The sequence below is a fragment of the Coptis chinensis genome, chromosome 9 (assembly GCF_015680905.1).
Source record: "Coptis chinensis isolate HL-2020 chromosome 9, ASM1568090v1, whole genome shotgun sequence".
Lineage (NCBI taxonomy): Eukaryota > Viridiplantae > Streptophyta > Magnoliopsida > Ranunculales > Ranunculaceae > Coptis > Coptis chinensis.
In genome coordinates this window covers 69,944,315-69,970,673 of record NC_141464.1, presented here as the reverse complement: position 1 = coordinate 69,970,673, position 26,359 = coordinate 69,944,315, and the positions used below count along the sequence as shown (strand labels likewise).

General features: G+C 35.7%; 2 protein-coding genes, 1 long non-coding RNA gene and 1 pseudogene across 5 annotated transcripts; 3 read left to right on the top strand and 1 right to left on the bottom strand.

Annotated features, from left to right (window-relative positions):
- The first annotated feature begins 1,820 nt into the window (after positions 1-1,820).
- On the top strand, positions 1,821-3,691 carry LOC147477699 (zinc finger BED domain-containing protein RICESLEEPER 1-like). Its single transcript, XM_086586057.1, has 6 exons — positions 1,821-2,300; positions 2,554-2,641; positions 2,894-3,134; positions 3,213-3,439; positions 3,521-3,594; positions 3,686-3,691. Exons 1-6 carry the CDS (start codon positions 1,821-1,823, stop codon positions 3,689-3,691), a joined length of 1,116 nt encoding a protein of 371 aa, XP_086442183.1.
- A 5,558-nt stretch (positions 3,692-9,249) lies between these two features.
- Positions 9,250-9,719, top strand: LOC147477698 (18.1 kDa class I heat shock protein-like; annotated as a pseudogene).
- A 6,430-nt stretch (positions 9,720-16,149) lies between these two features.
- On the top strand, positions 16,150-17,197 carry LOC147477697 (uncharacterized). Its single transcript, XR_015207308.1, has 3 exons — positions 16,150-16,245; positions 16,323-16,421; positions 16,952-17,197. It is a non-coding gene; the product is annotated as an uncharacterized LOC147477697 (long non-coding RNA).
- A 5,005-nt stretch (positions 17,198-22,202) lies between these two features.
- On the bottom strand, positions 22,203-24,834 carry RIC10 (ROP-interactive CRIB motif-containing protein 10). Of its 3 annotated transcripts, none has more exons than XM_086584714.1 (6): positions 24,697-24,834; positions 24,410-24,613; positions 24,089-24,166; positions 23,918-24,015; positions 23,731-23,836; positions 22,203-22,826 (listed from the first exon to the last, which is right to left on the bottom strand). In XM_086584714.1, exons 3-6 carry the CDS (start codon positions 24,144-24,146, stop codon positions 22,606-22,608), a joined length of 483 nt encoding a protein of 160 aa, XP_086440840.1. In that variant the 5' UTR covers positions 24,147-24,166; positions 24,410-24,613; positions 24,697-24,834; the 3' UTR covers positions 22,203-22,605. The 3 variants fall into 3 exon arrangements, with proteins under 3 accessions (XP_086440840.1, XP_086440839.1, XP_086440838.1); XM_086584713.1 differs by having other exon boundaries at positions 24,689-24,829; XM_086584712.1 differs by having other exon boundaries at positions 24,410-24,730.
- Between the last annotated feature and the right edge of the window lie 1,525 nt (positions 24,835-26,359).

The window sequence follows — 26,359 nt, the reverse complement described above, 5'->3', positions numbered from 1 at the left end:
GAAGTCCCATGGGGGAGCTTTGTACTTCTTGACTTTCATTAATGATGCGACAAGAAAGATATGGGCATATAGTCTGAAGACTAAGGATGAAGTACTTGGCGTGTTCAAGACTTTCCATAACATGGTGGAAAGAGAGACAGGGAAGTCTTTGAAGTGTATTCGCTCAGTTAATGGGGGTGAGTACATTGGATCATTTGAAGAGTATTGCAAGAGTCATGGGATTTGTCATGAGTATACCATTTCCAAGACTCCACAACACAATGATATAGCCGAAAGGATGAACCAGACCATTGTAGAGAGGATGAGATGCATGTTGTCTCACTTTAAGTTACCTAGAAGTTACTGGGTAAAACCAATGCACACAGCCGTACATGTGATCAACCTATCGCCTTCGAAGCCTCTGAATAGTGATTATCCAAAGAGAGTATGGTCAGGCAGAGATGTTGATTATGGATACTTTAGGGTATTTAGGTGCAGGACATTTATTCATATTCCCAAGGATGAGAGATCCAAGCTTGATGACAAAGCTAAGCAGTGTATTTTTTTGGGTTATGGGGATTAGAAGTTTGGCTACAAACTTTATGATCCGATTAACAAGAAGGTAATCCGAAGTCGGGATGTTGTGTTCTTAGAAACCAAACCATAGCAGACTTTGAGGATGGTAAGAAGCTAGAAGCTTTCACTATTGATCTTGTTGATTCAGAACCAGAAGTTTCTACTGTGGAACGTGTAGAAGGTATTGAGAATGTAGAGAACCATGGGTTTGAAGTAGGGATATCAATGGGCCGGGCCAGGCCCAAAGCCCGACCAAGTCCAGTCCGATAATTTAGGACCTAGACCTCAAAATATGTCCAAAATGCAGGGTCCGACTCGAAGTAGGTCCGGTCCGGTAAGCTATTGGACCAGTTCTGGACTCACCATGGTCGAACCCGATAAGGGCTCGACCCGAACTTAGATATAATGTAGTGCAAAAAATATATTAACCTAGCCCATTAAGATGCCACCATTAATATTACCCAACTAGAAGTCTAGAATCCTCCACCAACATTGAGAATTGAGATGGCTTCTTCTTCTTCTTCCAATCTAAACCCTTTCCTATTCCAAGATAATGATCTTCATCCAAGAAATACTAATAAACCCAACTACTTGATTGTCAAAAACTACACCTATAAATACATAAGATATGTGAGAAAGGTTCATCATTACCAATTATCAACTCATCTAGTGAAGATTTGTTTTCTCCAATCCCTATAAGGTATTCTTCTTCAACTTCATTCAATAATTACAAAAATACTTCTTCCATATCTGTAATTCTTTGTGACTTTCTATGTATTAGTGGGGTTTTTTGTTTTGAATTTATATCTTGCAGAAGAACATGGCTGAAATTCAACAAGAACCAATTGAAGTCGATGCCGTCGACCCTTCTCCAATTGAACGCAAGCTAAGGTCAAGCATTTGGCAAAACTTTAAGAAGGTGAAAGGTAACAATGGTTAGCAGTGGGCTTTATGTAACCTTTGTAACAAACAATTTACAGGTGCAAGTACTAGTGGTACTACGCATTTGAAAAGGCATTTGACAAAATGCCCAAGGAAAATATCTGTAGATGTTGTCTGCTGTAGCAAATGCTCAAGACAAGTTTGTCATTATAAAAAATTGGAAGTTTAATCAAGAAAGAAGTCGATTAGACTTGGCTCGTGCAATTCTGAAACATGAATACCCATTTAACATGGTTGAGCATAAGTTTTTTAGGATATTTCTAAAAAAACTTGCAACCTTTGTTTTATGTCATCTTGAGAAACACAATAAAAAAAATGATATAATGGAAATTTTTAGGATTGAAAAAGAGAAGCTTTATTGTCAGTTTGATAGTCTTGCTTCTCGAATTAGTCTTACCCCAGATATGTGGACGAGCGGGCAAAATGATGGGTATCTATGTTTGACAGCGTATTATGTTGATACTGAGTGGAATTTGGAAAAGAAAATTATTAATTTTGTAATGGTAGGTGATTCTCCAAATGCTGAAACACTTTATAGGGTTGCTCTAAGGTGTTTATTAGATTGGAATATTGACAAGAAGATTTCTACTATAACAGTAGACAATTGTTCTACCAATGACTCTATGATCTCTAAGCTTAAGGTTTCAATTGGTCAAGATGAAAACCTCCTTTTGAATGGGGATGTTTTTCATATCCGTTGTTGTGCACATATTCTGAACTTAATTGTGCAAGATGGATTGAGCGTGATCAAGCATGTCTTAGTGAAAATAAGAGAAAGTATAAAGTATATCCGAGCTTCACCTGTGAGAAAGCAAAGATGGGAGGCAACAATTGGTCAATTAAAACTACAAAGGAACAAGGGTGTTAGCTATGATGTTCCGACAAGGTGGAACTCAACTTACCTTATGCTCGAATCTGCACTTGAATACAAGGATGCATTTTCTCGTTTGGAGTAAGCCGATAAAGATTATAAGGTGATAAACAAGTAATCTGCATTTTAAATTACTTATTTTTATGTAAATAACTAATTGGGCCTTTAATTTATATACCTTGTAGGCAGCACCATCAAAAGAAGATTGGGTGATGGCAAAAGTTATTTGTGATATTTTGAAGAACTTCTATGATGCTTCAAAGTTATTTTCAGGTACAACATTTTTAATATGTTTAACTTTTGTTAAATAGAAACATGGAGTAACTAACACTCATGTTTATTATGTATCTAAAAGCACTCAATATCCGACTGCAAATCAGTATTTTCCTGAGGTAGCTGATATCCATTTAAAGCTGATTGGGTGGTCTGAAAGTGACAATTCAATTGTAAGCACCATGACTAAAAAGATGAAGACAAAGTTTGATAAGTACTGGTCTATTTGCAATCTGGTTTTGGCTATTGCAGTTGTTTTAGATCCTCATTTTAAGTTGAAGATAGTTGAGTACTACTTCAATTTGATCTATGGTATTGATTCTTACACTCATTTTATGAAGATTCGAGACGGACTTTATGATATTTACTCTTATTATGAGAGAACTTTTCCATCTAATTCTTCCTTGAATGTCAATGTTGGTATTAGTTCTGGCAGCTCATCATATGATATTAGGAGTACTAGTCAGGAGAAGCTCAAAGCCTTTGATAGTTGGTACAACAATGTGGTTTCTACTGGACAAAATAGAAAATAAGATTTGGACTTGTACCTAGAAGAGCCAATCTTTCCAAGGGTGGAAAACTTTGACATTTTAGTTTGGTGGAAAGCGAATGCACCTAAGTATCCCACACTAGCAAAGATGGCTTGTGACATTTTGATGATTCCAGTTTCAACTGTGGCATCGGAATCAACTTTCAACACAAGTGGCAGGGTGATTGATCAATATCGGAGTTCTATGCTTCCTGAAACTGTGGAGGCTTTGATTTGTGGACAAGATTGGGTGCAGGCTGAAGAAATGGGTAATATATTGTTATCTAAAATGCTTATTTCTTTTATATTACCGTAGATGTTACTGATTCATCCTTATTCTTATTCTTTAGATGTTGGCACTTGTTCTTTTAGTGGTGGAATCACCAATGAAACCAATCCAAATGCTTATATTTCATCTAATCAGGTGAGAGTATTATAAGTTATATGAGACTTTACTTTGATTCTATTCCTTTTTGGGGAGTATTCAAAGTAGTGATTCATTTAAAATTTTGCAGGTTTAACTCAAGGATGTTGGAGTATACTGGATGCAGTTTTGAAGGTTATTGTTGTTGTTGCACTGTTTGGAAGTTTTTGAAGGTTATTGTTGTTGCAGTGTAGGAAGTTTTTTGTTTGTTGTTTTGATTGTTTTTTTTTCTGTCTTTCTTCAAGTTCAAAAGCTAAGTGATGGAATGGTATGTATTTTGTGGCCCAAGGATTCATGTTCAGAAGTGTTTAAAATCCACTTGATATTTTGTTGTTTTTTGTGGGGAGGACCTACCCCAGTTGTTAGGTCTAATTATTTTCTTATTGAATGTATGCAATTTCCATTTAGCCTGTTTCCATTTTTCTTGTGCAAAATGAATGAATGAATATCACTTTTATATAGTTAAAAAAAAAACATCATATTCCTATTTATTATATTTTATTTGATGTCCTTAATATATAGTTGTATTTTTCTGGATCTTCATGAAATGAATCAAGTGAGGGTTTTCGGGCTGGTCGGATTCGGGCCAGACCTAGACTTATATAGGTCCGACTTGAATCCGGCCCATTGACAGCCCTAGTTTGAAGCTCATGATGATGATCCTATTGCTCATGATGGGACATAACCTATTGATATAGAAGATATAGATGAAGTGCATGAACCACCACCTGAGCAAGCAGAAGTCTAAGGCACAAGAAGATGGGGTAAGGAGGTCTAAGAGAGAGAGACAAACTTCATCCAGCTATCCACCACATACGTATGTTTTAATATATGATGGTGGAGAACCTATGTACTATCAAGAGGCTCTTGAAGGTACAGACAAAGAGAAGTGGTTGAAGGCCATGTATGATGAGATGGATTCTTTACACTTATGACTTAGTTGAGAAACCGAAAGGAAAAAAAGTTCTCAAGAATAAGTGGATCTACAAAGTCAAGCATGAGGAGAATAATCCACATCCAAGGCACAAAGCTCGCCTTGTTGTGAAGGGATTCGGTCAAAGGAAAGGTATTGACTTTGATGAAATTTTCTCTCTTGTAGTTAAGATGACTTCTATCAGGGTGGTATTGGGTCTGACCACAAGTATGAACCTAGAGGTTGAGCAACTAGATGTCAAGACAGGTTTTCTTCATGGAGACCCTGAAGAAGATGTTTACATGGACCAGCCAGAAGGTTTAAGGTCAAAGGCAAGGAACACCTAGTGTGCAAGCTGATAAATAGTTTGTATGGGTTGAAGCAGGCACTGAGACAGTGGTACATAAAGTTTGATTCCCTTATGGTGAAGCATGACTACATGAAGTCCACTTCCGATCATTGTGTGTTTGTTCAGAAATTTCCAGATGGGGATTTCATAGTGCTCTTGTTGTATATGGATGATATATTGATAGTTGGTTAGAACATCAACAAGATATCCAAGCTGAAGAAAGACTTGAGTAAGTCCTTTGAGATGAAGAATTTGGGTCAAACAAAGCAGATACTTGGTATGCGGATCACTCGTGACAGAAAGAGTGGAAAGTTGTGGCTTTCTCAAGAAAGCTACATTAAGAAGGTGTTGAAGAGATTCAACATGGATCAAGCGAACCCAGTCAGTTGTCTGCTTGATGGCCAGTTTTGCATGACCAAAGATATGTGTCCAAATGGTGAGCATGAGCAGAGTCAAATGGAAAAGATTCCTTATACATCCGCAATGGGCAGTTTGATGTATACAATGGTGTGTACAATACTGGATATTGCTTTCGCCGTTGGTGTTGTAAGCCGTTTTTTGTCAAATCCGGGTAAAGAGCATTGGGAAGGTATTAAGTGGATATTGAGATATCTCAAGGGCACTTCCAAAGCGTGTTTGTATTTTGGTGGGAGTAAGATCTTACTTGAATGCTACACAGATGCAGACATGGCAGGTGATGTTGACTCTATGAAGTTCACCTCTGGTTATCTGTTTACTTTTGCAGGGGGAGCAGTTTCTTGGCAATCTAAACTGCAAAAGTGTGTTGCCCTCTCCACTACAGAAGTCGAGTATATTACAGCCACTGAGTGTTTCAAAGAGATGTTATGGATGAAGAGGCTTTTCGATGAACTGGGGCTAAAGCAGAAACAATTTGTAGTTCTATGTGACAGTTATAGCGCTATCCATTTGAGCAAGAATTTGAGTTTTCAGTCTAGATCTAAGCACATACATGTGCGTTATCATTGGATTAGAGAAGTTCTTGAAGACAAGCATTTGTACATTGAGAAAATCTATATATACCGACAAGAACGGGTCGGATATGATGACCAAAGTTTTGCCGAAGGCAAGTTTGATGTTTGTTGTGCTACTGCCGGAATGGTAGCACACTCCTCCTGTTGATTTGGGAATGCATGGAGGTATCCCCCCTCATGGTTTCGGGAGGGGGAGATTGTTGGGGTCCCTCACCATGTGATGGAACGACCTCATGAGATCGGGTGGAAGGAGCATGACCAGTCTGATGGCATCGGTTGAATATTTGACTCTGGAATTCGGGGGGTTCAAACGATCTGCTCACATCGGTTGAATTTTTCCTCCTGGAATTTCAGCCTTTGAACGATGTGGCCGCATAAAATGGCAAGGTATTAGCCATATGCCACCGCGTAGTTAGGGGTGGAACTCGGGCGGGTCAGGTAGGGTTGAGGCATAACCCGAGCCCAACCTAAGTTTTAAATGCTTCAACCCGAGCCTGGGATCAAGCCCTAGTCGGTCCTTAAATTTTCAGCCCAAGCCCTAGCTCGACCAATTCGGGTTAAGTCGGGTTATGTCGGGTTGTTCAAACTTCTCGGGGTTTTTTTTTGGAATTAGGAGGTAAAAAACACCGAAATTAAAATTTTCTAATGAAATCAAAGAGATTTGATTGTTTGAAAGGGAAAATAACCTTGTTGATTATATTATTCTCTCTAATATAGAGATTATAAACTTTATTTTTTACAAGAATAAAATGATTGAAAGATATACGTACATATATGCACACGGGCTCGGGTTTTTCGGTTTTTTGATATTCTAACCCGAGCCCAACCCAAAACTCGAGCCATGTTTTGATTTTACAAAACCAACCCCGGACCACAAATCTGACATGTTAGCCTAGGACCAACAAAAATCGGGTTTTAGTCTATCGGGCTTGGGCCAACCTGACCCAAGTTCCACCCCTACACGTAGTTTAGGAGCTGATATCTTGATTCCACCGCATAGTTTAGAACCGAAATTTTGCAGACGCGCCAAAATTTCAGAACACTATAAAACCAAGTTAGGTTTTTGTATGAATAAGGTCTTGAATAGAAACCCAATTTTGAGAGCAACCAAAATTGAGAGAAAACCCTTGTAAGGAGAAAATTTGTAAGGAGAGATGAGTGATCTAGTAATGTGGAGAGACTTGAGAGGAGTGATTGTAATCTTCCTTCCCATACTTATAAAAGGATTAACTCTTATGGAAGTAGGCATCATTGGCCGAACCATGGTACATCTTTGTATTGTGGTATATTTTACTTGCTTTGGTTTTTGTGTGAATAAGGTCTTAAATAGAAACCCAATTTTGAGAGCAATCAAAATTGAGAGAAAACCCTTGTAAAGAGAAAATTTTGTAAGGAGAGAAGAGTGATCTAGTAAGGTGGAGAGACTTGAGAGGAGTGATTGTAATCTTCCTTCCCATACTTATAAAAAGATTGTGGTTGTTGGTTGTAGTAAAAGATTAGATTTTTTATTAGAGTAGTAGATAGTCCAAGTACAAACTATCTTAGTGGAGATCGGTATCATTTTCCCTAACACAAATATCACATCTTTGAGAATCTTTCCAAACTCTTCCTTTGTCAACGAGTTTCCCTTGCCTTCATGATGCGCCTGAAAACCAATTATAGAGAAAATATTGTCTAGGGATGTTTCTTCTTCGTGAAGTAGTTTAGGAAAATTAAAAACTAAGGAATATAATAATCCCCTTTTAGCTTCAACAGAAGGTTACAACTAGAAATATTATTCCCCCCCCAAATTCAATTTAATACCTGTTATTCCCCCCAAATTCAATTTAATACCTTTTTATATTCGTGTGGAACCATACTAAAGCTGCGATTTGACCAAAAAATAATCCTCGACCATCTTTTTTCTAAACGGAGGATATGAGTTTGTAATTGGTAGTGTTGAGAGATAGAAAGTGGTTTAGTGACAAATTTTGTATATGACCCCCATGATCTTGTTTTCCCAGTCAAAGTATTGAAATTTGTTGGTCTTGCTCTGGAAGAAAGCCAAAGACTTCAATCTGACTTCAATCTTTTCTTGAACAAGCTACAGAACTAGTTGTAAATGGTGGAAGGTATGAGTTACATTCAGTGCACAGGCCCCCCATTTTAAGTTGATGGACCACATTTCAGAAGACAATTTGAGGAGAAAACCTATAAAGAACTAAAACTTCTTCAAGATGCTTCTGGCCTGGTGTGCGTAATAAATGTGTAAGAACTAGGAGCATCAAACAAAAACCAAAATGCCTTGCACTACCTAAGCAAATCTTATCGATCAAGATTGATATACTTATTTAATTAAAATATGATGCGAGCCCTTTTTAGTGAAACCTTGTTTAGATTTTACACAACGTAGAAGCTAGAATCCTCTTAAAAATACTATTTAATAATGCAATTGTGTGTGTTTGTTGTATGTTTTGTTCGGAGAATGATGTGGTATTGTTTCAGGTTGATATAATTGATTAACTACCTAAAGTTCAGTTCTTCCAAAAGTAGAAGCATGGATTGGGAATGTAGTCCTGGATAAAGGAAATGCAATGATACTCGCATTGTGTGTTTGTCTCATGACAGTACTCTACCTCGATCTGTAACCAACAAAGAAGGTTTCAACAGCAGCTGTTGCAGATATACCTCTCCGGCTCTCCCGCAACAGCCTAACAAACATGACATGTGTTTTGCAAGCAGAAAGGATATTGGCACATTTTTCCTACCGGACGGCCACACAAAGGAGTGGAAATTCAGGTTTTGGATGGATTGGTGGGATATTTGGTGTGAAATAGGGAAAGCGCTGCCATATTATTTGAGACTTATTGAATTGTTTAACAACGTCAGTTGGGGATATAATTCTAAATGGATCATTCGAAGAGACGGGATTTTTCGATGGAAAGGTAAGACATTAGGAATTTTTGGCACAGGGAAATGGGTTAAAGAGTACAACTGGTAGAAACATTATCAGCCAAGAAATGTGGCTCACACCCCTGCCTTCCTAACCCATGACTCAAAACCTCCCCCGTGTCGGCCCAACCCATTAAACCCCCCTATTTTTAAGCTTTTATGAAATAAACTCCCTGTTTTTGCTAAAGTAATAAAATTTCGGTCTACTTTTAAATTCCAAACAAAATCTATTTCCTTTTTTACCCTTTTTCTTTTCCAGCACACAACTTTGTTTTGGGGTTTTTATTCTCGCCATTTTTAATCAACAATGACATAAAGAACACACCGATTTCTAATTGAACTGTTCCTCACAACTTCACAACTCTCTATAAAAACCCCACCTCAAATCCCATTAATTCATCGTCAAGTCATCTCAATTCAAACACTCTTTATATCCAAAACAAAGTTCCTTGCAAGCCCAAAAAACCACAATGTCTCTAATTCCAAGCTTCTTTTGGTCGAAGAAACGATCCATTCTCACTTGATGTTTGGGACCCCTTCCAAAACTTCCCATTCAACTCATCATCACTATCATTTCCTAAATTTCAAACAAGACAACCCAGGTTTGCCGAACACTCAGTATTGACCGGAAAGAAACCCGAGGAAACATATATTATTCAAAGCAGATCTTCCTAGATTCAAGAAAGAAGAAGTGAAAGTGGAAGTAGAAGAAGGAAGGGTGTTACAGATAAGTGGAGAGAGAAATAAAGAGAAAGAAAAAATGACACTTGGCATCGCGTCGAAAGGAAAAGTGGAAGTTTCTTGAGGAGGTTTAGGTTGCCTGAAAATGCTAAGGTTGATGAAGTGAAAGCTAGTATGGAAAATGGAGTTTTAACTGTTACTGTTCCCAAGGAAGAAGTCAAGAAGTCTGAAGTGAAATTAGTTGAAATTTCTAGCTGAGAATGTTAATGTGTGAAGATATTTCTCGTAGTATTGGTTATGACTTGTAGTTGTGTTTGTATCAATGTGTCGTGTGTTATGTCTTTTGATGGGCGGGTATGGACTATGAATGGAGTCTAGTGTGAGTTTTGGTGGGGTGCCTAAGGTTTTAATTGAACTTTAGTTTTACATACGCAAATATATATATGTAAAACTATATTTGCATAGTCACTAAAGCTATGAAAACTTAAATTTACATAGTAACTTTTGGAAATTAAATTAGCGTCGTGACACCTGACAGAATATATGTAAATATATGTTTACATAGTCATTATATATGTAAATCTATATTTACATAGTAACTTGACCTATGAAAACTTAAATTTACATAGTAAGTTTTTAAATTTTCTGGATTACTCCCATTCTTGAAACTATATAAAATATATTTTACATAGTCAATATATATAAATCAAACACTAGTTAAATTTACATAGCATCAACTAGTAGATGTTTAAGCTAGCTTTGCTATCCAATTTAGCGATAGAGGATGAAATGGTGATCGGTTGTTTGGAGATTATGTGTTTTATGACGACAATAAATAACTTCTTAATAACTACCATAATGAAGTATGTTATTATGACAAAAGTGATTTTTCAAGTAATCTTGGATTCACAAATATAGATAATTATATTGGTGCTTAACCTGATAGAGAAAGGGACTCTATACACATAATATTTCCAGAAAAGCTATAAACATTTCATCCATCATAATAAAATGTTTTGGCAAAGTAATTATACAAAAAAGTATAATCCAGCAAAGACTGAATATGCATAACATGAATACTAAACAATTCCAACACATTAACAGTAATAGTACATCATAATCGAACACTCCCAAGTTAGAATGGTTCCAATATTTTACCACAAATAGACACAACGTAATCAACTAGAAATACGGAAAATCAGCTCTTCATTTCTTGCATTCTTCTTTTGGATCCCATTTTTCTTGTTGGCTTGATACAATCTCATATGTCAGGTCAACCCTCAATTGTCTCGCGTCTTCTACTGCTATATCTTGCATAGCTTTTCCACATATTATAGCATTCACGAACATAATGATGAATAATCCACAATCTGAACTGAAAATGCCAAAAAAGAAGTTTCAAATAAGAGATAAGAGATTAAAAAGACATTTAAGTTCGGGAAGTGAAGTTCTTACGATGCTCCTTGTTGTGGGCATGCTCCAACTTTGATATCTTTCATCAAATCCACATCTAGCAACCTTAGCTCCGGCCTTTACATCTAATAGATTCCACCACCCTCTCTTGCTGCATTCAATTGAACAAAAAATACCAAAACTATGTAAATGTATAAGAATGCAGAGTAACCACATACTACATCTTGAGAGATTTTGTAAATTTAGTCGCAAAATATAAGAATGCGGACTAACCACAGACTACACATTCAACTTCAAGACTAAAACTACTATGCAAATATAAGAATGCAGAGTAACCCTGCACTACACATCCAACTTCAAGACTAAAACTACTACGCTAAATATAAGAATGCAGAGTAACCACAGACTACACCTTCAGAGATTTTGTGAATTTAGTTTGCAAATATAAGAATGCGGAGACTAACCACGACTACCCATTCAACTTCGATGAATTAAATTACATGGAAGATGCTTACCCATGCAAATGATAGGAAATATAGACACTTTGGTGGAGAACATCCAATTAGCTTCACCACTTCCTTGGGGAGGTGGAAGAGCACGCACCAATCAATAATCTACCATAAACAAGAAGAAAAAATAAGTAAATTGCAAGTTTTTCATTTCAAAAGATTTGAGTAATCTTTTGTTGGGAAATAAAAAGAGAGTAAATAGAGTTTATGGTGGTGTCGGGAAAAGAGAGAGAGTAAAGGACTTCATAGTATTTCATTCCAAGACTTCTACAAACACCTAAAAACTAAACTTGAAATTGTGGACTTCATAGTACCCCCTCCCAAAAAGAGAACTTCGTTTTGGTGGGATATCTCACTAGAAATTGGAGTAGACGAGGCTTGAAATTGTAGGGTTCTCGTTCGATCGATCGATTGAGAGAGAGAGAGGATTTGGACTGGAACATAGTGGATCGGAGTTTCGTTTGTAGCCTTACTAGTCTAAGACCTAAGTCATTGCTAGCCTACTAGTGTCCACTAATATGAAAATGCAAAGTAAAGTTACTATGCAAATTTAAGAATGCATAGTAAAACTACTACGCAAATTTAAAAATACTGAGTAAAACTACAACACAAACATGAAAATGCAGAATAAAGCTACTATGTAAATTTAAGAATGCATAGTAAAACTACTACGCAAATTTAAAAATGCAGAGTAAAACTATCACCACACATTACACAAACATGAAAAAACAAACACAGTAAAAATTAAGAATGCAGAGTAAAAACTATTACGAAAATATAAAAATGCATAGTATAACTACTACACAAACATAAAAATGCATAATGAAATTGCAAAACTATGAAAACTAGAAAATACATAGTAAAATCACTAAACAAACGTAAATTCGTATTTATAAGCATATGAAAATTTATTTTTTTTCATACAAATTTATAGAAATATGATTAAAGGTTGAAGATTCTCACCGGATTTGGTTTGTTCAATTGAAGTTTTGGAGCAGTCATCTTCTCAATTTCATCTCCATCTCTTCTACAACTTGAAAGTTTGATTTTTTTTTATTTTTTTTTTCAGCTTTTTTCGAGATTGTAGAGTTCTTCATTTTCTCTTTTGTTGCTTTCATAGTTATTGTTGGTGATTCAACCATTTTTTTCTTTTGTTTTGCCATCTTAACTATGTGAATTTAGATTTGTAGGAGAAGAAATTTTAGATCTAAAAAGCTAAAGAGAAGGAAGAGAGAAAATAGAAGGATTCACGAGGTTCACTGGTTCATTAAGTAGGGGGTATTTTTGTCAGCTTATTATTTAAAAAAAAAACAGGGAGGTTTTGTGAGTGGTTAGGATTTGAGGGGGTTTTAATGTACCGGTTTTTTAAGCAAGGAGATTAAACGCAATCTTTGCATTATCAGCCAGATTTTGGGTTTAATCTCCCTCACCAAAAAATAGTTACATAAAACCTCCCTGTATACGAACAAACTAACAAAACACCCCTATTTTCTAAAACAAACTAAACTGACCAAAATACCCCCAAAACTATCCCAAAACACCGTAAACACACCGTGAAGTCTCTCTTTCTCTCTTTCATTTTTTTCACTTAAAAAAAATTTCTCCACACCATAAACCCTCGTCTCTCTTGACTCTCTCTCTATTTTCCGACACCACCATAAACTCTCTTTACTATCTCTTTATTTTATAAAATGGTGGAAGGAGATAAATTATCTAAAATTAGTAGAAAAAGGAAGCAATGTTCAACTTCTACCAAAGAAAGAAAGAAGAAGAAGGTTGGTAGTGAAGGAAAGTCGAAAAAAGTCACAGATCTGGTAAATTTTATACTTTTACTCTGCATTCTTAAATTTTTATAGTACTTTTACTCTATAATCTTAACGTTTCATAGTATTTTTACTCTGCATTCTTAGATTTACGTAATAATATATTTATGCATTTTTAAAATTGCATAGATGATTTTCGTTATTAATTTTATATATATAAAAGTCACAGATCTGGTATTTGTATAGAGGAAGAGACTGCTCTTTTTTTTTTAGGTATTTCGATTTTGTTGTTTATTTTTGGATGTTGATGGGATAATATTTCGACGTGATGTTTAAGGTTTTTATGAGCTTATCCTAATTTATTGACTATATGGAAACGGCAAGTTGTAGGTAGGAACAGCTCAACTTTATTCCATTGTTTGCAACTAGGTAGAAATTGTTTTGAGGGTGTGGCACGTCAAGTTGAGTCATATAGTGGATTGTAAATGGCTTTTGACTATAACATGTTAATATGGAATTATTGAAATAGTATACATTGACTTGTAGGCATTGTAGACTTAGGAAAACACAAGGAAAGAGGTTCTTTGGGTGTATATGATCATTCTGCTCTATATAAATCCATTTTATTTGAGAGGCTTCCTTTGGTTTCCTAATCTTTTTATATTCTGTGAACTTACCTCCTTTTATCTTGTGTTGGAAGAGAACTGATGTAAGTTACTCTTGCTTTGGTTATGTTGAACTAAGTTGTAATTATTCTTGGTTATTTATGTGAATGGTTTGTTAGTCGGTTCTCAATCTTATGTGTGCATGCTAGTGTTATATGTAAAAGTCTGAGATCTTGTAAATTTTCATACTTTTTAATCTGCTTTCTTAAAATTTACTATGTATTCTTAAATTTTCATATTATTTATACTCTGCATTCTTAAAATTGCGTAGTAATATATTTATGCATTTTAAATTTGCATAGATGATTTTCATTATTAATTTGTTTTCTTTCATTATAAATAATGTAAACAAAAGAAGTTGTACAAGACATTTAGATCTTCCGCAGAGCTCTGTTGGGTCTTGTGCAAGATTTGAAGAAAACTCTTAGAGATGACCATATTGCAAAGCTGAAAAGAAACACCATTTGGAAAGTTGTTTATGGTGTTTCACGATGGTACAATAACGAAGACAATGTTAGAGAAGCACAGCCATCTGATAATCAAAGTCTTACAAGCCTACTCGAAGAAAAGGCGAAAATTCAAATTAGGAAAAATAATTGGGTTGACTCGGAAGATGTAGTTGTTACTTTTTTGGCCTTCGGTCGCGAGGGAAAGATAGTGGCATTCCATTCGAGAACCCTTAGGCGAATGCTATTGAAGCCTCACCATTTATGCAAAGATCTTTGGAAAAAGGAAGCCAAAATAACAAACGTGGATTGTATTAGCTACATTGAACAAAATTATCAACAAAGAAGATAATGAGTCCTGTTGAAGACGTTGCTAGACTAATAGTCATATACATGGTTATGACCATGTTTGTCGAAGAGAGTGCAAGTGGAATTGGATGGTCATTTCCAACACATGTGGAGTCTTTTGATGCGATGTGGAGTGTTGCATGGGCCACATCTATCCACAAAGAGTTGATGACCAAAGTTCATAAATGGGATAGTAAATCTCCATTCGCTATATCGGATCGTTATTCAACTCTTGGTAAGTTATTTCACTTTCGGTATACATGATTGGCCATCCCGATTATTAAACATCGATCCATATAGCGGTTTTTACTCTACAATCTTACATTTTCATAGTAGTTTTACTCAGAACCTTAGATTTGCATAAATTTGTTTTACTCTGCAATCTTACATTTTCATTGTAATTTTACTTTGTAATCTTAAATTTTACTCTGCAATCTTAAATTTTCATAGTAGTTTTACTCTACAATCTTAAATTTGGCGTGTGATGTGCAGTATTTTCTATGTGAGCATGTTGCTATATGTAAGCCTGTAAATGTGCACTCCTTCCCAAGAATAGCAAGGTGGTCCATGGAAAACTGAATGAGAAGATGACTAAGGATTTTAAATTTGGAAAATGTTGAAACGGAGAGCGTGATGATAAATTTGAAACTGAGCGAGGAAGAAACAAGATTAATAAGCCATGTTTCTGCTCCAAGTGAACTAGATTGCTTGAGAAAAGAGAATGAAGACTTGAAAAAGAGAATGCTGGGTTGAATGAAAACACTTTTGAAAAACCGCTAAAGATCGAAAGCGGGTTGAATGTGGAGAAGGAAAGTGGAGATTCCGAGTCAGATGAGGAGGAAAGTGGAGAGGCAGATGAGGAGGAAAGTGGAGAGGCAGATGAGGAGGAGTAGAAAGGTGAGATAGGTGAAGTGGATGAGAAAGGAGAGGCAGATGAAGAGGTAGAGTCCGAGTCAAATGAAGTGGATGAGGAAGGAGAGGCAGATGAAGAGGTAGAGTCCGAGTCAAATGAAGTGGATGAGGAAGGAGAGGCAGATGAAGAGGAAGAGTCCAAGTCAGATAGAGAGGAGGAGGAGAAAAAAGAATCAGATGGAGAGGAGGAGGAGAAAAAAGAATCTGATGGAGAGGAGGAGGAGAAAAAAGAGTCAGATGGAGAGGAGGTTGAGAAAAAAGAATCAGATGGAGAGGAGGAAAAAGGTGAGGGAGTTTTCGATGTTTAAGAAAGTTAAGGAAAGGAGAGGATAAAGAAAACATCAACGATATATATGAGTTTGAAGATATTAAGAAGCGAAAAAGGAAGACTAAAGTTACTGAACCGGGTGATTGATGTAGATGATTTCGAGACTCCACCACTAAAAAGAGGAAGACCTATGTCAAAACCACATTCAAACAAATTGTGGAGGCTACTTGATAAAGAGAAGATGTCGTTGGTGGAAAGCTTCTTCAAAAAAAAGCAAACCCAGTAAAATTTATATCAAGTATATGTAAGCTTTTCTGTTTTCTTATCATCTATGTAGTTGCACTAAATTTTTTGATCGTGTATGTTGCAGTACAATTGCGTGGATGGACATCCAAAGGCATTTGAAAATACAGGGAGAACAATTGAACCACATGATGTTGAACTTCTTCATCAGTGATAAGGTAAATCTTTTTATTACTCAAATCTTTTGAAATGAAAAAAGTTGCAATTTACTTATTTTTCTTACTGTTTATGGTAGATTATTGATTGGTACGTGTTCTTCCACCTCCCCAAGGAAGTGGTGAAGCTAATTGGAAATTCTCCACCAAAGTGTCTATATTTCTCATCATTTGCATGGGTAAGCATCTTCCATGTAATTTAATTCATCGAAGTTGAATGTGTAGTCCGTGGTTAGTCTACATTCTTATATTTGCGACTAAATTCACAAAATCTCTAAAGATGTAGTCGTGGTTACTCTGCATTCTTATATTTCTTTGAGTAGTTGTAGTCTTAAAGTTGAATGTGTAGTCCGTGGTTAGTCCAAGATTCATATATTTGCGCACTAAATTCACAAAATCTCTAAAGATGTAGTCTGTGGTTACTCTGCATTCTTATATTTGCTGAGTAGTTGTAGTCTTAAAGTTGAATGTGTAGTCTGTGGTTAGTCTGCATTCATATATTTGCAGACTAAATTCACAAAATCTAAGATGTATGTGGTTACTCTGCATTCTTATATTTGCATAGTAGTTTTAGTCCTTGCATTTGTAAGTTTGCATAGTAATATAACTTTTAGCCCAACACAATTATAACACAAATTTCAGAGTGCATAGTAAAAAGTGTAAAATGTTAAAACATTATTGTTTAGTGATGCATTCTTATTTATTGTAGATGGCTTTAAGAGATCAACAGAAACAAGGCATGAGGCTCTATGTCACAGATGTCCTAAAACAGTTGGACAGCAAGGTCGCCCATCTGTTTTTCATCATAAATAGTCCCAAGTTGAGAAAGTACAAAGACGGTTATCACTGGACTTTGCTTCATGTTGATACTCTGAATTGGGAATGGACGCACTATGACTCTTTAAGGCCAAAAAACTATGAGAATAAGAAATACATTCCGTTAGAAGATGCTGAAGTTTTGGTAAGTGCTATGTAAATTTAAGTTTACATAGGTCAGTTACTATGTAAATATAGATTGGCATATATATATATATATATATATATATATATATATATATATATATATATATATATATATATATACATTTACATAGTTTTGGTAATTTTTGTTCAATTTAATAAAACAAGAGAAGGTGGTGGAATCTATTAGATGTAAGCGTCAGGAGCTAAGATTGGCAGATGTGGATTTGATGAAAAATATCAAAGTTGGAGCATGCCCACAACAAGGAGCATCGTAAGAACTTAACTTCTCGAACTTAAATGTCTTTTTAATTTCTTATCTCTTATTTGAAACTTCTTTTTTGGCATTTTCAGTTCAGATTGTGGATTATTCGTCATTATGTTCGTGAAGGCTATAATATGTGGAAAAGCTATGGAAGATATAACGGTAGAAGATGCGAGACAATTGAGGGTTGACCTGGCATATGAGATTATATCAAGCCAACAAGAAAAATGGGATCCAAAAGAAGAATGCAAGAAATGAAGAGCTAATTTTTCGTATTTTTAGTTGATTATGTTGTGTTTATTTGTGGTAAAACATTGGAACCATTCTAACTCAGGAGTGTTGGAGTTGTACTTTTTTGGAACCATTCAAACAATTTAGCCTTTCATGGATTATACTTTTTTGTATGTGTGCAGTTTTGAATATGCTAAAGATGTCGACACTTAAAATTTGAATGTTGTGATTGCAAAAATGCACGAGTTCACGTCATTCAAGCTTATGTTATAGAGTTTCCATATATGGTTTTGTAGTCATAGCTGAAAGCTCTACAATATATATGGTGTTACACTAACAGTCTAACACCAAATCTGTGAAGTGGAATTGATATGAAGTTCTCTATTTCAAGATAATATACTTGGTCTGGTGGATATTGAAAAGCTCGAATGCTATTGAATCCGTTATTGTTTCACACCAACAAATGGACTAATAAATTGGATAGCAAAGCTTTAGTGACTATGTAAATATATATAATGACTATGTAAAAATACATTTACATATATTCTGTCAGGTGTCAGGCTAATTTCATTCCTAAAAGGTACTATGTAAATTTAAGTTTGCATAGGTCAAGTTACTATGTAAATATATATTTACATATATAATGAGCAACATCAAACATAAAAAAAACTATAAAATCCAACATAAAACTATAAAATCCAACATCATCAAACTATAAAATCCAACATCAAACTATAAAATCCAACATAAAAAAAAAGAAAGCAAGTTTATCGACATCTTGTTTTTCATATATGAGCAACATCAAAGAATAGATAATTGAACCGGTGAAGAGCATGTTATAGGAGTGGAGCCCACTCTTGGGTTGCGGTGGCCATAGCAAGGGCCCTTGTTCTTCTTCCTACCTCTTGTAGCACCCGTCTTTGTATTTCTTGTCCGGTCTCCCCATCTTCTTTTTCAGATCCGAGGCGATAAATCGAGGCACACTTGGTATCTTAGCGGGCATTTCCATCGTTCTCCACAGTACTATAGCTCTTGAATAACTATCTTGAGAATGTTCGAGAATAGAAGAAGTTATCACAAAGAGGGTATACACATTCAATCCATCGCCAAAATGGGTTTGATGCGCGCTTTGACAAGGGAATCCTTCGATTCTCCACCAATTACAAGAGCGTTGATTTCTATTCAAGTCAACCAAGTGAGTATGAGTAGCACGCGACCTCAAAAATACCCTCCCTTGACTTGAGAACCACCTAACTTCTCCCCACCTCGATCCTCTCTCACCAATAAAGTTTCCATAGATGGACATAAGATAGTAGTCCAACTCCTAGCTAACTCACCGATCGGACATCATTTTCATAATTTTCCCACGGATCTTGTCCACCATTGCAGATGATAGGCAAGTGCCGTTCTAGTAGGATCTAAGAGTTGAAGCTTTCCGCAATATTGGAACACATATCGCCATATCTATTTCCTTGAAAATAAGCATTACACCAATGCTCATAACCTATGGTGGACAAAAATGTTTTCGCTTGATTGCCGCAAACATCTCGAAAATCAGCCATCACTTTCTCAAACTCATGATGCGTCCCAACATAGGCAAGGTCTGAAAAGAGATCCAAGGTATGCAAGCGGAAGCAATGGTTGCTGGGCATAGCTGAATTGAGATTATTTTTAAGGTGCCACAAACAATAACCATGATGGGAATCAGGAAAAATGCGAGGGACACCCACGAGTAGACCATGGTTTCTGTCAGATATAAAAGTTAGCCTACGATCTTTGGAGACCACCAACTTAAGTTGCTCCAAGAACCAATCCCAATTATCATCAGTTTCAGAAAGTACAACCGCCATAGCTACTGGAAAAATACCTGGAACACAAATAAACATCAATTACTGATTTAGTTTTGCGTACCATACTCATTATTAAAACTTAACTCTTATATATAAAAATAAATTTTCATAGGCTAAATTATTATGTAAATATTAAAATGCATAGGCTAAACTACTATGTAAACGTAAATTTTCATAGTTTATGCTTGTTCAGTTTACAAACTACTATGAACTAATATGTAAAAGTCACAAACTCAAAAAAGACATACCCCTATTTGCATTTTTGGCAAGAATCGACAAGACACACCCCCTTGTATTTTGTTTTCCGCTGAAAGTTCCATCCAAACAAAGCAAAGTGAGAAGTTAAAGCCGCGGAATACAAGCACCAAATGCAACAAATAATCTCTTGAACTTTCCTGTTGTTGATTCCTTTTCCAAAACAACATGACTCCCTGGATTAAGCTTTCCAACATACCAATGTAACCGATGATAAGATAAAGCATGGTCCCCATGTATCTCCTTCAATGCAAGATCTATGCCGGTATCGCCAAAGTAATAATTCAAGTTCACACCATATACCCTCGAGAAAATGGTCAATGATTTCACCACGGCTTAATCAAAGGCTTGTCTCTCACCATATCTAACACAATACTCTTTACAAGTTTACTATTCACAGGGGATTGTTAACGTCGGCAAATCCAACTCCACATGTGTGTTTTGCTTCCATTGTCTTTATTTCAAATAACCCGGCATTTTATACTTCTTGGATCGTGAACTCTCCATAGACACCCGGTTTTAGATCTTCAAATAACACTCACCAGTGACTCTATCCGGATCATTCTTCTTAATAAGAACTTCAGAATGATTAACAAGACAATGGCGTAAAAGCTCAACACTTAAAATTAGCAAAGCACCACTGGAAATCTTTGTCCCACACCGGTCAAAATAGGCAAAGAAGCGACATTAACATAATTTTCATCATATGTAGCGTAAAAACATAGAAGAACTAGAAGTACAAGAAGAAGCCTGAAGAGAGACTTTGGAACTAGAACTAGCGTCACACAAAGCAAAAAATCCTTTGACGGCCAAGTTATCAAAAATGTATCAAAACCTTTAACCAAATTGAAACAAACAAGGGATTGAAGTTCGAAGTCAAGATATCTATCACAATACGCTTTGAATCCCTTTACAAAAGACGATTTTTGGGAGTAAGGTTTGGCCACGCTTTAAATCGGCGCTTTTAAATCAATCATACCATTAGTCCCGAACACCGGACACTCATAATTTCGCCTCGCACATAATAGCAAAAAGAGCAAAATTCCCATCCATGTCTACATTTGCAAAAAACAACAAAATCAAATTGATGAACATATGTAAATGTATTTTACATAGTCAATATCACCAATGAAACAATATTTTCAAAGAATTTAACTTTTAAATTCTACTAATGTTTAAAGTAAATCTACCAACACCCATAACTTCATAATGTTGGTTCTTTGGATTAACAATTGACTCTAATGAACCTAATAGGTAATAAGAATGTAACACATGGATTGAAATCTTTTCGTTGTTGGTAAATCACCAAATGCCGAATCGGTTGGAACAAACATTGTTATTCCAAAGACCAAATTTCACTTCTTTTGAAATCATCCGTTACATCCGATGCCGTTAACATAGATGCCGCTACGTTGAAATTCTTAGCATCCATTAATACTCTAGTAATATTTAGTCCTAATGGAGGTCCGGGTTTCGATGCCATTAAATCAAACCCATAAGGGATAAGAACGAATTCATCGTAAAATATAGTGACATTATGCGAAATAGTTTTGATCGATGAAATTGTTATGTTTAGTGATGAATATGAAACGGTGACCGAATAAAAATCGCAGAAAGAAGATAGAAAAGAGGTGAAAGGCCTAACCTTCTTTCGCCTTGCCTTCGGATGAATCGGTGTTCTTCCGGTCGAAAAAGATGAATCAGTGTTTTTCTTGGTCGAAATTATGATGAAGGGATGAATATGTAAAAAAGGGTAAAATTGGTAATAAAATAAAATTGAAAATAGAAATTTTGGATTTTTTCCTGTTATTGGTTGGTATGGGCTGATAAATAGGGATGTTATGTGGTATGGGCCGATAGGAAGGGGTTTATACTCAACCAGATTAAAACCAAGGGGTTGAGCCCCATTTCTTGCATTATCAGCTGTTAGTCTGCAGCAAGAGTACAAATCATTTCTATTTTCAATTTAATTATAACATTTTCGTGTATCTGGTAAATGTGATTCGTGGATGCCAAAATTACGCTAGATTTGCATTGATGTTGGTGGTGGAAATATCCAAGTCCAGGACCAGTTTCAGCTCACAATCTATATGGTAAAGTTGTTCCTGGGAAAGTGGAAATAGCCAAACGGGCATGGAGTATGCGCGGTAGGGCTCGTATGGGTGCAGGTCCCTTAGGCCCCTTTGGGACGGGGCACATCAAAATGTCAGGGTGGTCAGAGCTTAGGGGGAGAGTGAACGGTCGGGGCAGCCAGGTCACTATTTCCCTCAGGCTAATAAAATCGGTATATTTTGGTTGACATGTCGTAATCTGTATTAACAATAATTAAATCTGAAGACGGTACTTAAGTCCTGTTCCCAAAAGCTATGAAACAAACATTGTCACAATAATGTGCCAAGTAAAGAAAATGTGGAATTTTCATAACAAGTCTATGATCTGAAAACAGAAACACCAGCAAATTCCTTTATTGCGAACATTGGATGGAAATGATTTTGTTTTTTGATAAAGGGATGGAAATGATTCAACATCCAAACAGTATACCAAATATTGTTAGCCTGGGATGAGATCCCACATGCTCATTCATAAACCTCGCACCTAAATATGTACTTTTTGTCTTCAAAACTTAACTCACTTGACAAATATAAGCTTGTCTAACTTCTGGGATTTCTCTTCATTTCTTGGTGAATATCCCCAGTAGAAAAGGGGACTTCATGTTCTTCTCCTCTTTGTACATTGATAGTTTCTTGGTGTCGATCTTTTGGTACTTCTAATACCACTTCAAGCTTAAAAAGTATAGCATTTCTATGGCATTATTCCATTTAGGCTTGGAGTACTTGTTTCCACCTGGGAAACTGACTTTGCAAATGAAGGCTTTGACTTCAATGCTCTATAGGCTCTTGATGATGCTGACTTGGGGGAGGATGTTGTGGACTTGATCTTTTTACGTTTTTGTTTCTTGGATGTCTTTGAACGCTCTGTTGGGGAAGGAGATTCTTTGTAAATATCAGAATTTTGATCAAAATCTGCATCACAAGCAACCAAAATAGTATAATAGTTATTGGGGAAGGCCTAAATTTGTTCACCAGAAGAGTTCATTGGCCGTGAAACTGAAAGTGAGATACGCCTATACAGATGTCATGAGTTACCAAAAATTGAAAATGACTTAAATTTTAGCAAAAAAAATTAGAAATTGACACATATAATTGACAAATTGACATATATATATATTTTTTGATAGGACAAATTGACATATAATATTGCCCTTATTATAGACCTATAGGGCTTAATTATATACCTATAGGGCTTATTGATAGGACTATATACTAGTGTTCCGTTCTGACTTCATAAATGTCCTAGTATTTAGATGTGTCAACCACCTTCATCAGACTAAAATTCTGGGAAAATGAATATTATTTTTGACACCAAAAATGTGATATCATTGTGGGGTTGGAAGTTGGAACACATCTTCGAACCTCAAAGTCAGAAGTTACATGGAAAAGCTGTGACTAGCACGAAACTCTCAACGGTGGTAGACTCTGCATCATACTATCACTACCTCTGTCCGCTTTTCAAATTATAATTAGGATTTTAAGCTGGAACATAATTGGATCACCTAATACTCATGCTAATTTGCTCTATCTATGTTTAGAATCATTGGCTGTTAAAGTGCTATACTTTATCTTATTCTAAGATGAGGAACGTGCACATGTGACAGAACAAACAAACCCACATAAGGGGGAAGGTATCCTATTCTAAGTCAGATTTTTCTGACAAGGCCAACTCCAGAAACATTTCTGGACGAATTTTGGAAGATTTCTTCAGCATTCAACTTGAGCATTTTTTCACCCAAATGACAATGATGTTTAATACTGTATTTACTATGCATTATATCTCAATTATTTTTGTAACTAAAAGTATGAGATATACCTCTTGAAGACCATGATGGAGCTGTGACACCATTGGAATTTCTTGAAGCACTCTTGTCACTCACCGACACAGTCGAGAAATCTGGAGCAGTTTTGAACTCCTTCATCTACATTTCCAAAACATAGAGAGAAATGATAGTTACAACAAGAATTTAGAGCCAAGTACTTCACAAAAAATGGATTCGTACCCAACTTGGTGCATTGTCAGATTGGCCATCCCATCCAATGTGAGCCACATGTTTAACATCAGTTGGATATCCAATTTCCAATTCACGCTCCTTCACAACTACAATAAAACACACATTTCTTATATGGGCTCAACATCCATTACCATTTAGAGAAATAAAAGGAATTCTTACCAAAGATTTGGGAGATGCACTTGAACCCCTTGTAGATCCCTTTTATCTTGGTGGCCATGGTTGGAAGTGACTGCAAACCTAATGAAAGTACTGCTCCCTTAGAAAAGCAATACTAAGGAAAAACAAGCATTGAAACTTTGAAAGAGATGACAAGGTTATGTTCTATCAACTTTTTCAAAAGTTTGTGCAAGAAAAGGACTTGAAATAAATGTGCTTTAAAACCTTTCTCTCAATAAGCGGGTACATTAAAATGCCTTAATGATGTAAAAGAAAGTTGACAAATATATGGGATAAATGTGTCCTTCATCCCATTATGAATACCTTCAAAGAAACTTCAATGTTTCTATAACCAAACAAGATGGGAGATTCCAAAGTGAAGCTCCTCTTCCTCCTTCCTTCTCTCCTCTCACCAAGATCCATGATCATTCATCTTAAACAATTTTATCTGTTTCAAATGGACAATAACATAAACCTTTGATGGACACTTCAGAGGAAAAAAACAAGGCCGGGGTTGAAGGCCAGGGCCTGTAAGAAAATGGAGAAAATGAGATACAGGGTATGAAAGAAGAAAAGGGAAGAGAGGAAACAAGGTAGAACAACCTTCAAACCTCTCAAAAAGATGGTCAGAGGAAGTTTAACAATGGAGAAGGACAATGCAGAGGACACAAAAGACAAGTAAAATTATTTTGTTGTCTTTGTTGTTGTTTGTGGTTAGAGAGGATATTGATGAGGTGGTGTTCCTTGTGACCTTGTGTTGAATGAGCAAATCTCGGAATTCCCTCTCTGTAATTTTCTTGTTTATTTATTTCTTACTCATCTTAGAATGCGGGCTTTTGTGTTGTTGTGCATGGTGCATTTTTAAGTAATTATCTGACATGATAACACATATGAGAGAGAATGTGATTCCAATTCTGTTTATGGCCCTTATTAATGGAGAATTCAGAGAGTCTTTCTGGTGAATTCGCACTGTATAACCCCAAGTCAATGGGTACACGTACATTTTCGTACTTCAAGAATTCAGATATATTAATGCACATTTTAATTCCAGTTATTAAATACATCAATAGGCTGGTACTGGAATTACCAGAACTGGTAATTAAGATTTAATAAGACTACATTAAAAGAGCAAGGAATAGTATATTTAACTATTTTAATTTAAATATTAAATACATCAATAAATTTGGAATTAGAAATTGGTAATTAAGATTTAAACTGGTAATTAAGATTTAATAAGACTACCTAAAGAGCAGGGGTAGTATTTTCTTTAAATTTGAAGGCGAAATTTGGAGAAATTGGACGCAAATTTTGACCAACTCTAGGTGGTCGCAAATATCGACCGCAAATTTGATTATAGGATATTGGTAATGTCACGCTCCAATACTACTGTCGCCCGAGATTGAAAAAAGTGAAAAAAAAATCCACGCAACATTTCTAATGTAGCGCCCAAATTGAAAAAGTTAAAAAAACTGATGTAACATTAGGAGAATTGAAATACCATGCAATCGTTGGCGGTGTGTTGGTCAAAAAAAAAAAAAATTGAGGTGACATTTGTAATTGTGCGCGACATTACCACTGTCGCTCTGCATCCGCATCCGAAATCTCAAATCCCAAATTTGTGAACAATGATGCGACCGAATTTACTTCCACCTTGAATTTCCGTGAAATTCCGAGTTTTAGAAACAAATTTGAAAAATTTGAAAGGTGATTACTACCACCTAGAAATGTTATAAGAACTAAGTGGTATGAACTTATTGATAAAACAAAATTCCAACTTACATGGTATTAGAATTAACAACAATTTAAAATCCTTAATTACTAGCATAACCGAATCGTTGACACACGATCTTAAGCAGCAAGCAGCTCTATATTGTCCACTCAAAAATATAAAAATTAAAAGTTTCAAAATCAATGGAGGCTATTTTTAGCTACACTCGGCATGTTTTCCTAATAAGAAGCGTAGAAAATCAATTTTTGTTTCTACTTTAATGCAGAATATCTTCCCAAATTCTCTTATATAGACCAAATGCACTATATCCCTACTGTCACAATTTTCTCTATTATTTCGTGTTAGCCACATAGACAAACAAGCCTTATATCAATGGATTTCGTTGCAATTTTCTATTCCAAAGTTTCTGAGTTTGGATCTAGTTTATCTTTATGTTTTTTTTTGCTTTTGGTTTTATTTACTGTTTTTGGTGCAAGATTCTCTACTCTACATTTTTTTTGAATGCTCTAAATAATTTAATAGAATAATTAAGAGCAATGCTTCCT